Source organism: Drosophila grimshawi, unplaced genomic scaffold (assembly GCF_018153295.1).
Source record: "Drosophila grimshawi isolate 15287-2541.00 unplaced genomic scaffold, ASM1815329v1 contig_311, whole genome shotgun sequence".
Taxonomy (NCBI): Eukaryota; Metazoa; Arthropoda; class Insecta; order Diptera; family Drosophilidae; genus Drosophila; species Drosophila grimshawi.
In genome coordinates this window covers 11,409,063-11,422,006 of record NW_025063098.1, presented here as the reverse complement: position 1 = coordinate 11,422,006, position 12,944 = coordinate 11,409,063, and the positions used below count along the sequence as shown (strand labels likewise).

Here is a 12,944-nt window from a genome sequence, read left to right as displayed (position 1 = left end):
AACTCCTCGCAACAAGAGTTGAGCGTGATTTTAGTTTAATTATGCAATCAACTCGAAACTCGACTGAAGCCATTCGAAATTTGAGAGTACAGAAATATATATACACTTATTCATATTATTATCTGAAATAAAAATAAGAATTTGTATATACCATGATTTAAAAAATATGCAGGCACACCTATTTTTGATTTTCAGAGTCAGTAAAGTGTAAGATTCACTAAAAAATAGATACTAAAATATGATTATCATATGCGAATTTTTTGTTACTTTATTTTTGTATCGTGTCCCCGAGTCAAGTCCATTGATCTTTAGAGAAAAATGGGAGGTAAGTGCAACCAATGGGTAGCTACAACAGGATAAATAACAGCTGGAACAACAAATAAACCTTTTGTAAATGTTATGCACACTGGAAAATGTAATTTAAATGAGCGACAAGTGGAATAAAAACACAATAAAACATAAAATGGAATGACAGTACATCCCAAGGGGAAATGCACACAACACTGAAATTCCAATGAGGGTGAAGATTTTATATAAGTGCAAGTGTGTATATATACTACGAAGCTGACTCCAATTATGAATAAAATTGGATATATGATTGCTGATTAAGTTGCAAATGGTAAACACAAAATAAAATCAGATAGATATATTATTTTATATTATATAAATAATATTATATTATTCAATAAAAGTGAATTAATTTACACAATTCTTAACGGGAGCTAAGTATAAAAATTATATTTATTATTATTATTATTTTATCTTATTATATTTAAACATTTTCAAAAAACAGTTCAGATTCGGTCAAATTAAATGATTTACTTTCACCGTTCACTGCTAATAAAATGTATGTCGCCAGCAAAAGTTATATAATTTCCAAAAAACTTTAGTTAACATCGAAAAATTCCAAAGTTATTTTAATTGAGAGTGTAATATAATATGTTTAAGAACGTTAATCAAAACTGAAGGCACAATATTAAGGCTCTAATAATAATAATCAGACTACTAAAACCCATAAAAGACTTTTCGCTTTTCACGATAAATGTTAGCGCAGAAACGCTTTTCACATCTTAATATTTGCGCTGACGGTGAAAGTTATCCTGCAGCTAGGGTGACAGCTGCCCAGTCAGCCGAATGACTTATGACAGCCAAGGAAATGGGGAAATATGCTGCATGAAGGTGACCTAGCTGCTAGCTGCTTGCTGCTGGCGCCGAGTGCAGTAAGGAAATGGAGTGAAATGCTAAGCAATAAGGCGAAAAGCAAGTACAAATGAGAGTTGGGAAGTGGGCAGGGTGACGACAAACAAATGCAATGTCATTCGGTTGACATGGCTTTTTCTGCAGGGGTTGGTGCTGGTTTGCCGCCTGAGGCGGTTAGTGGTTTTGCTTAACGTGAACCAGCAGTAATGTCCATTTAAATGTAGCGCTGCCTTTTGTCTCATCCGCAGCGTTATAACAAATTACTTTGTTGTGTCATTGGCGATGGCCGACATGTTGGTCGCCCTCTGTGCGATGACATTCAACGCATCCGTGGAGCTATCTGGCGGCAAATGGATGTTCGGACCCTTCATGTGCAACGTGTACAACAGTCTGGATGTCTACTTCTCCACAGCGAGTATATTGCATCTGTGCTGCATATCGGTTGATAGGTAAGTACATACATACCCCACAAAGCTCCACAGCTCAATTTTGCAACAAACCCAAAGACTCACAACCACAACCACACACACAACATCGCTAATATGTGTATGTGTGTGTGTGCAGCTCAAGGCACTTTAAATAGAACCAACATTAATCTTGCCTTCGGCAGCCGCAATCTCACTCTCACCCAAAACAAAGCACTGTACTGCTGACTGCGAGAATGAGAAACGATTAATTACTGTGAAAGGCGCGCACATCAAAAGCAAACATTAAGCCGGGGCGTATGATGAATGCGGCCCCAAATGATTTGGACATGGCAAATGAGGCAGCCGACTGGTGGCCACCCATTAAACGTCACCCGTCCCTGCAACTGTTAATTGGTGGCGCTACCTAAACGAAAGCCCAACAGCTGAGACGCAAAACCGGACACAAAACACAACAATGGCCAGCGAGTGCCCAATGGCCGAAGCCAGCTGCCTTTGTTTGTCTGTTTTAATTAATTTATATTTCACACACCTTTTGGAAGGTTAGCAAAGCACGCAACGAAAAACACACACAGCAGCAACAAGAACATAAATAAATAATAAAAAAAAAGAAGAAGGAAAGAAAAAATTGAGGAAAATAATTAATGCTTCTCATTGGGAACACATAAAACTTCAGCAAACAAAAGATTCTTTAATTATGAATGGCCACCATCTATAAGTAATCGAAACGGCTTCTCGCTAAGATGCTATCTTCGAGGCAAATTGTAATGAAACTTTATACCGTATTTCGGATAAAGGCAAATTATTCCTCAAGTATAAATGGGTGTTGGGTAAAAGTAAACCAAGCAATTTCTCACTTGATCTGTTTAAGTTTCAATGTAATATTCCAATTATTTAATATCAAAGTCTGATTCAGAGGAAGTTTGTGGATAGCTAATCTGGTTACAGCCCTCCGCCAGCAAAGCCAACATCGATTAACAAAAAACTGCTTTTAGACAGACTGAAATAACATCATGGCGCAGTTCTCTGCCTGTGGATGACGAAAAACTTTGTCCTTTTTCACTGGCAACTCATCAATTTTTGTCTTGTCACATAACACAGATATTATGCGATAGTGCGTCCATTGGAGTATCCATTGAATATGACACATCGAACGGTTTGCTTTATGCTCGCCAATGTGTGGATATTGCCCGCCCTCATATCGTTTACGCCCATTTTCCTGGGCTGGTATACAACGGCGGAGCATTTGCGTGAGATCTCCCTGCATCCGGACCAATGCTCGTTTGTGGTTAACAAGGCCTATGCACTTATATCCAGCTCGGTGAGCTTCTGGATACCGGGCATTGTAATGCTCATCATGTACTGGCGCATCTTTAAGTGAGTGTCCCTCATCGTTGACTCTGAGTGCCTGCAACTGAAATTGCCTATTAATTTGTGCCGCAATGCGGTTAACTCTCCTTGCAGAGAGGCAGTGCGGCAGCGCAAAGCATTGAGCCGCACCAGCTCAAACATACTGCTGAACAGCGTTCATATGGGCCACACCCAGCAGCCCACGAATCTTAGCTACTTGCATCCCAGTGACTGCGATCTCAATGCCAAGTCTACGAGGGATGAGTCGAACAGTGCACTCAGCAACTTGGAGGTAAGTGGAACACTAACAGGCAAAGAGATTTTGGGAATTAATTTATTTGATATGTATGCACTCATCTAAAGGTCATATTACAAATTAAACTTTTGCAGTACTCAGCCATTCGCATGACTTCCCAGAAGTTCATTCGAGCAGAAGAGTGTGCGGTCAGATATAAATGCATGTTAAACACAACAGTATTGTTTGCACTGGTTGAATTTAAAACACAAAGAATATCAATTTAAATTTCTTGTTGAAGCAAATTATTTTGTTTTCCTGCATATTATTAATAATTGTTACATAAAAGATAAAAATACGTTCTGAATTTTGTATTTACAGCTTGGATATTCGTTTTTTTTATTTATTTATTATTAATTAATGCAGTTGCAGTTTTAATTATATTAGTTTATTCATAAGTATGGAATCAGATATATGCGTAATTAAGTAAATGAATTATTCACCACCAAAATAAATATTTACTGGAAGTGAACCGACATCATATTGGTCATTGGACCCTAAAGCGTTTAATACACAAATGCTTTGTTTTAAAAACTTTTGCACCATTTATAAGCATATTTCAAAAGCTATAGAAAGCAGTTTATCTATTTTGATTTACCAAACTTAGTCTTGACATTGATTTATGTCAAGCAGCCCAAATACACATAAGTCAAAACTAACTAAAACAAAATACACATTGAATGAGTGTGCTTTAATCGGTTCCACAGGACATGCTGCAGACGGCAACCGATGAGGACGACGATAAGGAGTGCGATGACCTGCGCGTGCCATCGCCGCCACCACGTCGTCTCAGCCGCAGCAGCATTGATCTACGTGACCTCGAGCAGGAGCGTTACGAGAAGGTCACGCACACGGACAGTGCCCCATCGATGATGGCGCTGCAGCAGCAGCAGCCAGGACCCGGCCAACTCCAAGCACCGGTGCCCGTATTCAATCCACTCATTTGGACGGAGACGCTCACAGGCAAAGTGCCACAGCCGGCGACAGCAACCGTACAAAAGGAACACAGCCTGACGAGCGGCAGTGGGAACAGCGATCCCGAGCCGGAGTCAACGGCATATCGCGTGTTTGGCCTGAATAGCGATGAGAGCGAGACGACGGATCATTATGATACTTGCCAACTGCCACCACTGGCCGAGGACAACAAGGAGCTTAAGCGTCTCATCGAGGACAATTACTTGTACTTTAAGAAGCAAACGAATGCAGCCAGCGGCAGATATGCAGCACTCAGCGAATCGGATTTTATACGCCTGAAAGCAGGAGCCGTGGCCAGTGGTCAGAGGGCACCATTTGCCGCAAGTGACTCGGAATTTATGCGCACGAATGGCGAATCAAAGGCACCGATCAGTGATCCGCTGCCCGGCAAGGAGAAGGGCTTCACATTCATGTCGCTGCTGGCGAAAACCAAACGCTCTAGTGCCGAGTGCTTTGCACTGGAAAAGAAGCGACATCAAGCCAATTCCGAGGGTTCCAGCTTTTTTCGACGCTCGCGCAATCGCAAACTCTCGCAAAGCTACAATGGTGGAGCCGGTAGCAGTGGCAGCGGCGGAGGCGGCGGTGTCAAGGAACGCAAAGTTGATCAGCGGAAGCGACAGCACAGCGACACGGACTCAACACCCAACAAGCCGGACATACTGCTGGACATCAATGTGCTCAGCGAGCAAAATGCGGCGAGTAGTGCAGCGGATGCTGGCCATCATCATCATGGCCTCCAACTAATTGATTTTGGCAGCGATGCGGTGGTCGGAGTTGGAGTGGATGTGGGTGTCACTGGCGAGGAGCTAGCCCAATTGGCCGATTGCTTTGCGGAGTCACCCATGCATCCGGCAACACCGCCGCCATCATTGTCACCGCCCGAGCTGCCCGAGCAGAGTGGTATGCTCATAACAAACAGTTCAGAGCTGGCGGAGATCTTTCGCTCGCTGAGCTTTCCCATGGGTGAGCCGTCCGTGAGGCGTCAGACGGCGTCAAAGGGGCCGCAGCGCATGAGCACGCTGAGCGATCAGGTGTGCCCCAATTATATGATGTCCCCACCGAATACGCCAGCAGCTGCTGCAACCACTCAGCCGACATCCATCAACGTGTACTTCCTGTCGCCGCCGCCGCACGCATCTGGCTACTCGCCAAGTGCCACATCTACCGTATCCCTGGACATGGTCACCTCGCTACCGGTGCCACAGTCAGCTGCACCTCACCAGCATCAGCATCAACACCATCAGCAACCACTTAACATATCACCCAAACCCGAAATCATACTCGACTCCACGCTCTCGCCCGTGGACGCCAGCGAGGTGAATGGCCTGGTCGAGCACAAGGATGTCAACTCGCCGCTTCTGAAGCGCACAGATAGCAACAATGAAGCGGATGTTAACGGTTCCGGCGGCCGGCAACGGTGCAGCATTCTCACTGGCTACGAGGGCATTCAGACGGTGCGCAAGCGACAAGCTTCCATGGTGACATACGATGTGAACGTCATCAACTTCTCGCAGGAACACAGTGACAGTCACAGCTACATACCTATGGGACGCGTCTCCACCAGCTCGGCAAGTAAGTAAACGCCTCATCTGTGACTCCAGCGTCGAGAAGCACAGGCATGGGCGCAAAAAAAATCAAAAAAACAACAAAATGGTCAGCAATCAGGTCATGGTCTTGGTCTTGGTCATGGTCATGGTCATGGTCAGGGCTATAGTTCCGCTTGCCTGCCTATCGGGCAGCAGACAGCATTGAAAAATGAATTTGAATTGAGTTTATTTCCAAATTTAAATAAATCAATTGGAGTCATTGATCATTGTTGAAAGCACCAAGAACTTTGTTAATTCGAAACCGATTTCAGTATTAAAAAAAAATAAAACCTTTTTAACTTATTCAAGGCCTGGAACGATTCTAAGAATCCATTTAATCTCCAGCAATTTAAAAAATAAAAAATTACAATTTACGAACCCAACTCAAATGGAAATTGCAAAAACATAGGGAAATTAATTCTGTTCAATATTGTTACTAAATGCAATTTTTGCATTTGCTGAATGCAAATATGAGTGTTTCTTGGAATTACTAAATATTTTGCATTCTACTTGCTCAATTTGGGAAAAGCTCATAAATTAATTCAATCAATTCGAATCATAAATGAAAATAGACAACAAATTCCCAACAACTATTGAGCGAAAGCCACCTGAAATATATATAAATGATTTTATTCAAACCATTTTAAAAATGTAAGCCGCTTGATTTAATCTCCGATTATTACATTCATAAATTGAAATCATAATCTGGTTGAAAAGTAAGGATGATGACATTGAGACCATGAGCTGCTGTTTGACTATTCGCCTATTACTATTCAAATATCGAATACCTAACCTATTTGTTAGCAAATTGCATTATAGCATTGCATTATTTTTAGCTGAATGTAGACGTAGGCAAAATAGGAAAAGGTTTTAAGCACTTAGTTAATGGTAGTTGCACACTGCAAGTCGAAAACATAAAGCATACGCCTTGTTGACCAACTGCAAATGCTAAACGATAAAAATCAAATGATTTGCTTATAATTTTTAAACTATTCAAGTTGTTCAAGTTGTTGGTGAATATTTTGATTGTAGTGGTGTCTCTTGACAGTTCTCCTTCTTGTTCTTCTACTATTAAGTACATATTTATAATCTTTCACTATACACACTTCGTTTTTCAACTGTTGCATGTGGCACGCATGCGTATTGTGATGTGCCCCACCCCGAATACTAAAATATACTCCTGACTAGCAGTTACATACATATATGTATATGTCCTTTACTATCCTAATCTTTACTTATCTCTGTTCCGCTCTATCTCACTCTCACTCTATCTCTATCTCTCTCTCCCTCTAACTCTCTGTCTATCTCTTTGTATGTGCATTTGTGTGTGTATGTGTGTGTGTCTCAATTAAATCATCAAATTGTGTTCAAACCAAAATCAAAACTTTTCCAACTCAACTCAACTTCAAATGTGGTCGTCCATAAAAAACAAATAATAAAAACCAAAACTAAACCGAACCGAACCGAACCGAAACAGAGCACGAATTTTCGAATAAATCCTCGCTTATACGACGCGGCGGCATCTGCATTTTTGTGGATGAGGACGAGGCCGATAACATTGAGCAAAAGCCGCACGGCATTACATTTGCCCCGGTCACCAGCCCGCAGCCAAAATGTCCGCTCTGTGGCGCCGACATCACCGCCACCGCCACCGCTACAACCACCACTACCACCATCACCACCACCACAACTACCACCATCACTACCACCACTAACGACACCAACACCTCAGTCTCTGCAAGTAGTAAACGTAGTAGTCACGCTCAGGCCTCAGCTTCGGCTCTGGGTGCGACTCCGGCTCCAGGGCAGGAGCTAGCTTCGCGCACGCGTTCACGCTTCTGGCACAGACAAATGGCGGCGCTTGCAGCATGTTGGCAGCAGAGCAAGAACCGGAAGCGCCACTTCAAGCCCGGATGTAGTCACTGTGGTGCGATCGGTGAGTTGTTTTGTCATCTCCGCAACACACACTGCTCATATTCGCCAGACCCAAAAACCCAAAACCATCTACCCCATACAAATATATATGTCTTCCCATTCTTTTGCTCTCTATATATCTCTCTCTCTCTCTCTCTCTTTATCGATCTTTCTCGCATTGCTGTTGCTATCTTTGTCATGCTTATACGTCATGAATATCCCTTGCTAACTCCACATATTACTGAGTCACCCATGCGTTTTCCCCCTCCCCCGCCCGCCATAAACAAAAGTCGCACCTTTCGCCTCAGTCACCCACGAACTCGTGCACATTTGTAAATACAAGTTCACTTAATCGTATTATGATTGTGACTGAAATAATTATAAGTATCAATATATAGTTATATCGGTTTGGTTTATAGGAATCGCTGCTAATAAATCTGCTGAGAAAAAATCGACTTTAATATTACAAAAGACTTCATTTATAATAATATTAAAACAACTGAAATATAAAATTGTATATACTTACATATGCCTACATGAACATAATCAAAAGCAAAATGTTTGGGAATGGTTGACCCGTAAATATTAAGGACCAGAAAAACCATATTCTACTATACCCGATATAAACCAAGTCTTTGAGTTGCACTCGATTAAACGACATTTTTTGTATGCTTTCAAACAGGATGCTTGAGATTTTTGAGTTTATTCTAAAATACTTCAATTAGCTCATATTTATGTCATTTTCGCATTAACAAAAATCAGAGTTTTCTAAAAGGTTTTTTTTCTTCAAAATTTACCGTATTAAATTTTCCTTTCCGTCAAAAACAGAAAAAAATAAAAATACTTAAAGTTGACAAAATATTAAGTCTCTGGCATACTTGATTTAGGAGCAGTGAACGATGGATTTATTTCGATGAATAAAAGTTAGGCTTTCAACTATGAGACATGCTGCACATATGAGATACATTAGCTCACATATACATATATCTATATATGTATATTCAGACACCTACATACACAAATGAAACACAATAGCTCACAAGCTCCTCGCTGCTGTTCAGAGCTGACAATGGCTTAGTGAATAGTCGCTATTAAGTTTGAATGGCTTTCGGTATTAAATTTGATCTGTCTAGCTTTTATTGTCTCTAGATTAAACACATTCAGACAGTCCAGACAGACATATTATATGTGGTCAGCGCCTGTTATCAAATCCATTGCATTGCTACACTCAGAAAAAATGCTTCAAATTTTTGAAAACCGCCATACTTGACGCCTAGTCAAGTGGAACTCACTTTTTTATTCAGAGAGCATATTTCTATAGATATTGATTGTGTCTTTTGAAAAACTATGGTTATTCTTTTTGAATATATTTTTGTTTGTATGTGTATAAACTGATCTCTAAAATTAGATTTCTTGTAACTTATATTATTATTAAACATAAGAATTTGGAGATTTCACATACACAATTCATTTTAGATAGTTTATTGAATAAATTATAAAGCAGACAGCAACTCAATTAGTATATTTTTTTTTTTTAAATTTAGGAAAAGATTTGTAAGAATATTTTCTATTATTAAGACTTACATTTCTGTAAAATGAAAAAAAAAACCATTTATAATTTAATTTGTTTTTCGTATATTTAGAAATTGTTTATAAAAGCAAGAAACACTTTCTAATTGTCAGATTGATTTTCATTATAGGGCGATTTTTTAAATTTCAGTGGCTTTTTTTCTGAGTGTGCTTGAATTAGCTATGCAGACATCTTTTTCATTTCTGTGTGTAACTAAATCACCAACTTTAACCTAATACCAGCCAACTTAAAAACTGATTATAAATACTCAAGAGGTACTAAATTAGTTAATTAACCTTATTGTGAACTTTCGTGTTAACTAACTTTGTAATATTTAACCAGAAGATATTAGTACACAAGCGTCGATGGTTAAGTGCTTAATTATTTGGAAAATAAATGGCAAACATTATTTCAATTCTTAAAAAATTTTAGGGCGCATCGAAGGATAATTCTGCTTGATTGTATTTTGTCATAACAATGTCATATCCTTCTCATATAGGTGCATAACAAATATTTGCTAAGATTTATGCATACTAACCATATATTAATTGATAATAATATTAGATAATAATGCTAAGTATCAAAATTAGAATGCAAATTCTTCTCGTTAAACCAACTGATATTTAAATTAATTCCAATCATCAACCTATAATTTAACACTCTGCTGACCCCGAAGAAAAAGAAATGTTTTGACACTCGCTTTTCCTTTGAATTAAGACTTATCCTTGCTCACCAGCGCAAGCAGCGAAGTATATCTGAGGTATCCTTCGGCTCTCTCCTGCTGTACATAGTTGCTTCCATTATGCACGTGCATTTTGTTTGCTTACCCATCGCTTTGCCTTTTTCTGTGTTCAATTTCTTTGTTGTTTTTCTTTTCTGTTTTTATGATTTCTTTTTGTACAGTGCGTCGGTCTACCGCTTCCTGCGCCGGGCCGATGATGTCCTTTAGGTGTGGCGGCGGCAACGGCAACGGCAACGAAGAGGCTAGGGAACAAACTTGTTCACCATTTCCTGTTGCTCACTGTTTGTCTGTTTCGACAGTCTGTCGTCTGATTTGTTTTCTTTCGTGTGTACATACTTTTACTTTTCAATGCTGTTTATGTTTATGTTTTGTACGTGTGAGTGCCAGCGTCTGTCTGTCTAGGTACATATATGTATATGTATATATATATATATATATATATATGTGTGTATGAGTGTGTGTGTGTGTGTGTGTGTGATCTGAGGGGACCTCGTGGGCCCTGTATATCTTTGCGATAACAAGTGTCCTGTGTAAATATTTTCAATTGTTTGCTTCGTTTTTATTACTTTTCCAATACACACACACACACACACACACAAACACACAAAAAACACACACACACACACTATAAGACTGTCTAAATGTTGCCGCCCAATGCGGGTATCGCGTCAAAGGCGCTTAGCGAGAGCTATGTGTGTTTGTCATCGATACAGCTAAAAACAACAGGAACAACAACAACAACATTAACTCTTAATATTAATGTCAAACTTAAACACACGCCACACGCCACACGCCACATGCCACATAACCCCTGCGTCACACATGTTGCTACAGTACACAAGAAATGCCCGGCATTTACTTGAATCCACAAAAACCGAGACTGAAACAGATGCCAGTTTTCAACAGGGCTCGAAGCTGTGGCAACTGTGTGCCAAAGAAGAAATTTAGCTTATCAATTCTCTATCGCTTGCTCTTGTTAGCTCTTGCTCTCCATCAAATCTCATCTCTCATCGAACTCTTTACTCTTATTTCTTGCCCTTCTCCCCTCCCTCCTTAAACCTTCGACAGGCGGCTCGGTGCGACCCGCGAAAGGTTGGAAGGCCGAGCACAAGGCCGCTCGCACTTTGGGCATTATAATGGGCGTATTTCTGCTCTGCTGGTTACCCTTTTTCCTTTGGTAAGTATTTAACTCAAGGCGTCAACTCTGAGTTCCCCATATCCACTTATTGTATTTTTGGCAAACTGCAGGTATGTCATCACCTCGCTCTGTGGCGCTGCGTGTCCCTGCCCGGATGTGGTCGTCGTGGTGCTATTCTGGATTGGCTACTTCAACTCGACCCTCAATCCGCTCATCTATGCCTATTTCAATCGGGACTTTCGCGACGCCTTCCGCAATACGCTGGAGTGTGTGCTGCCCTGCCTGGAGAAGCGAAATCCCTATAATGCTTACTATGTCTAGAGTCTATATCTATGCCTATGCATAAGTTTAACCGAATTCAAATACGAAACGATGGCCACTGTGAGTGATATTCAATACGCTTAGCTAATGCCAGATTGAAGCGTCACTCAAGCGAAGAACATCTTAGTTAAAGCCTTTGAGCTAAGCAATACTCAAATGTGTGTGTTTATTATTATGGTATACGTCTGTGTTGTATTGTGAGGATGTGTGTGTATTGAATTTATAAGTATGTTTGTATTAGGCAATGCTAGAAACTCTTAAACTAGCCGATCAACAGTTAATGTGTGTGTGTGTGTGTCTATTAAAATACTATATACGTAAAGTCCCAATAATGGATATGAAAATGTCTTTGTCCCTAGCCATAAGTTAAAGGATTCTCGAAATCGAAGGAATTAAGCAAGCCACTAGAACTTACTAAGAGTGAAAACAATATGTAGAGAAGAAGAAAAAAAAAAGATAGTAATAACTAAGAATAATAAGCTTCGGTGAGTTTTCGAAGTTAGTATACTCTTTCCAGTCTTTAATCTTGACAACTACAATTAGTAAAAGCAATATTTTATTAATGTAATGCGTGTTCAAGTATTAAACTAAGTAATTTCAAATGAATTATGAATTCAATGCTTCCGATTGATAATTATGGTAAATGATAAACAAATTCTAGGGAATGCATCAACAAATTCGAATTAACGCTAATATATAAATTGTAGAACGATTTAAGAAACAAATCCAATTCAAATCAACGCTTAAAGTGTAAGTAATTAGTTAATAACTAATAACTTGAGGTCTCACTTGTTCTACCATTCTAGCAAATCTTGGAAAGAGTATAAGCCTTAAGCCTAACTAAGTGTTAAACGCATATATTAGACTACTAAATACTGTTCGTCTTGAAACCAACTTTCAAGTTTAAAGTTATGCAATCTAAATGTAATTGTCTGCGTCATCAAGAACATTCAAGCTTAATGACAATCTAACAAAAAGAAACCCAGCAACTTTGAGACCCAAAAAGTTGCCAGCTGTAGAAAATTTCGTGATTCGCTAAAACAAATCGATTAAGTTACTTTGTACGTACTACATACATACATATTATATGGTTTCCAAGTATTTTGAGTTGAAGCTACTTTTGTGATACCTAGAAAAAGGAAATTTATACCAATTTTAGTTTAATTCGTTAACGATTCGTTCGCATTGCAAGTTTATGTTTAAGAATCAAGCGACAGAAATGCAATCTCGACTAAAGTAATATATATATACACACATATATATATATATACATAAATGTATACATTGATTTCTATGTATTTACTTGCTGAAAACCAAATAATTGCAATTTAAAGTGTGAAAAAAACTAAAGTGTTTTAAATATACTAAACGACGTTGAAGAAGTGGGTGTCTGGAAATTTCTGCACGCAGCCACTGTATATATTTGAT

At 39.5% G+C, this 12,944-nt stretch overlaps 1 protein-coding gene across 2 annotated transcripts in view; it reads left to right on the top strand.

Annotated features, from left to right (window-relative positions):
• Nucleotides 1-12,756, top strand: part of LOC6563459 (octopamine receptor beta-3R) — a 39,148-nt gene extending 26,392 nt beyond the window's left edge. The window contains exons 3-9 of one of the 2 annotated variants that reach the window (XM_001989583.3): nt 1,449-1,649; nt 2,727-3,002; nt 3,090-3,267; nt 3,978-5,817; nt 7,309-7,767; nt 11,126-11,234; nt 11,306-12,756. In XM_001989583.3, the coding sequence (XP_001989619.2) occupies nt 1,449-1,649; nt 2,727-3,002; nt 3,090-3,267; nt 3,978-5,817; nt 7,309-7,767; nt 11,126-11,234; nt 11,306-11,516 (3,274 nt within the window). In that variant the 3' untranslated portion in view covers nt 11,517-12,756. The remainder of the gene's footprint in view (nt 1-1,448; nt 1,650-2,726; nt 3,003-3,089; nt 3,268-3,977; nt 5,818-7,308; nt 7,768-11,125; nt 11,235-11,305) is intronic. The other variant, XM_032737397.2, reaches the window with a different exon arrangement.
• Nucleotides 12,757-12,944: the final 188 nt, after the last annotated feature.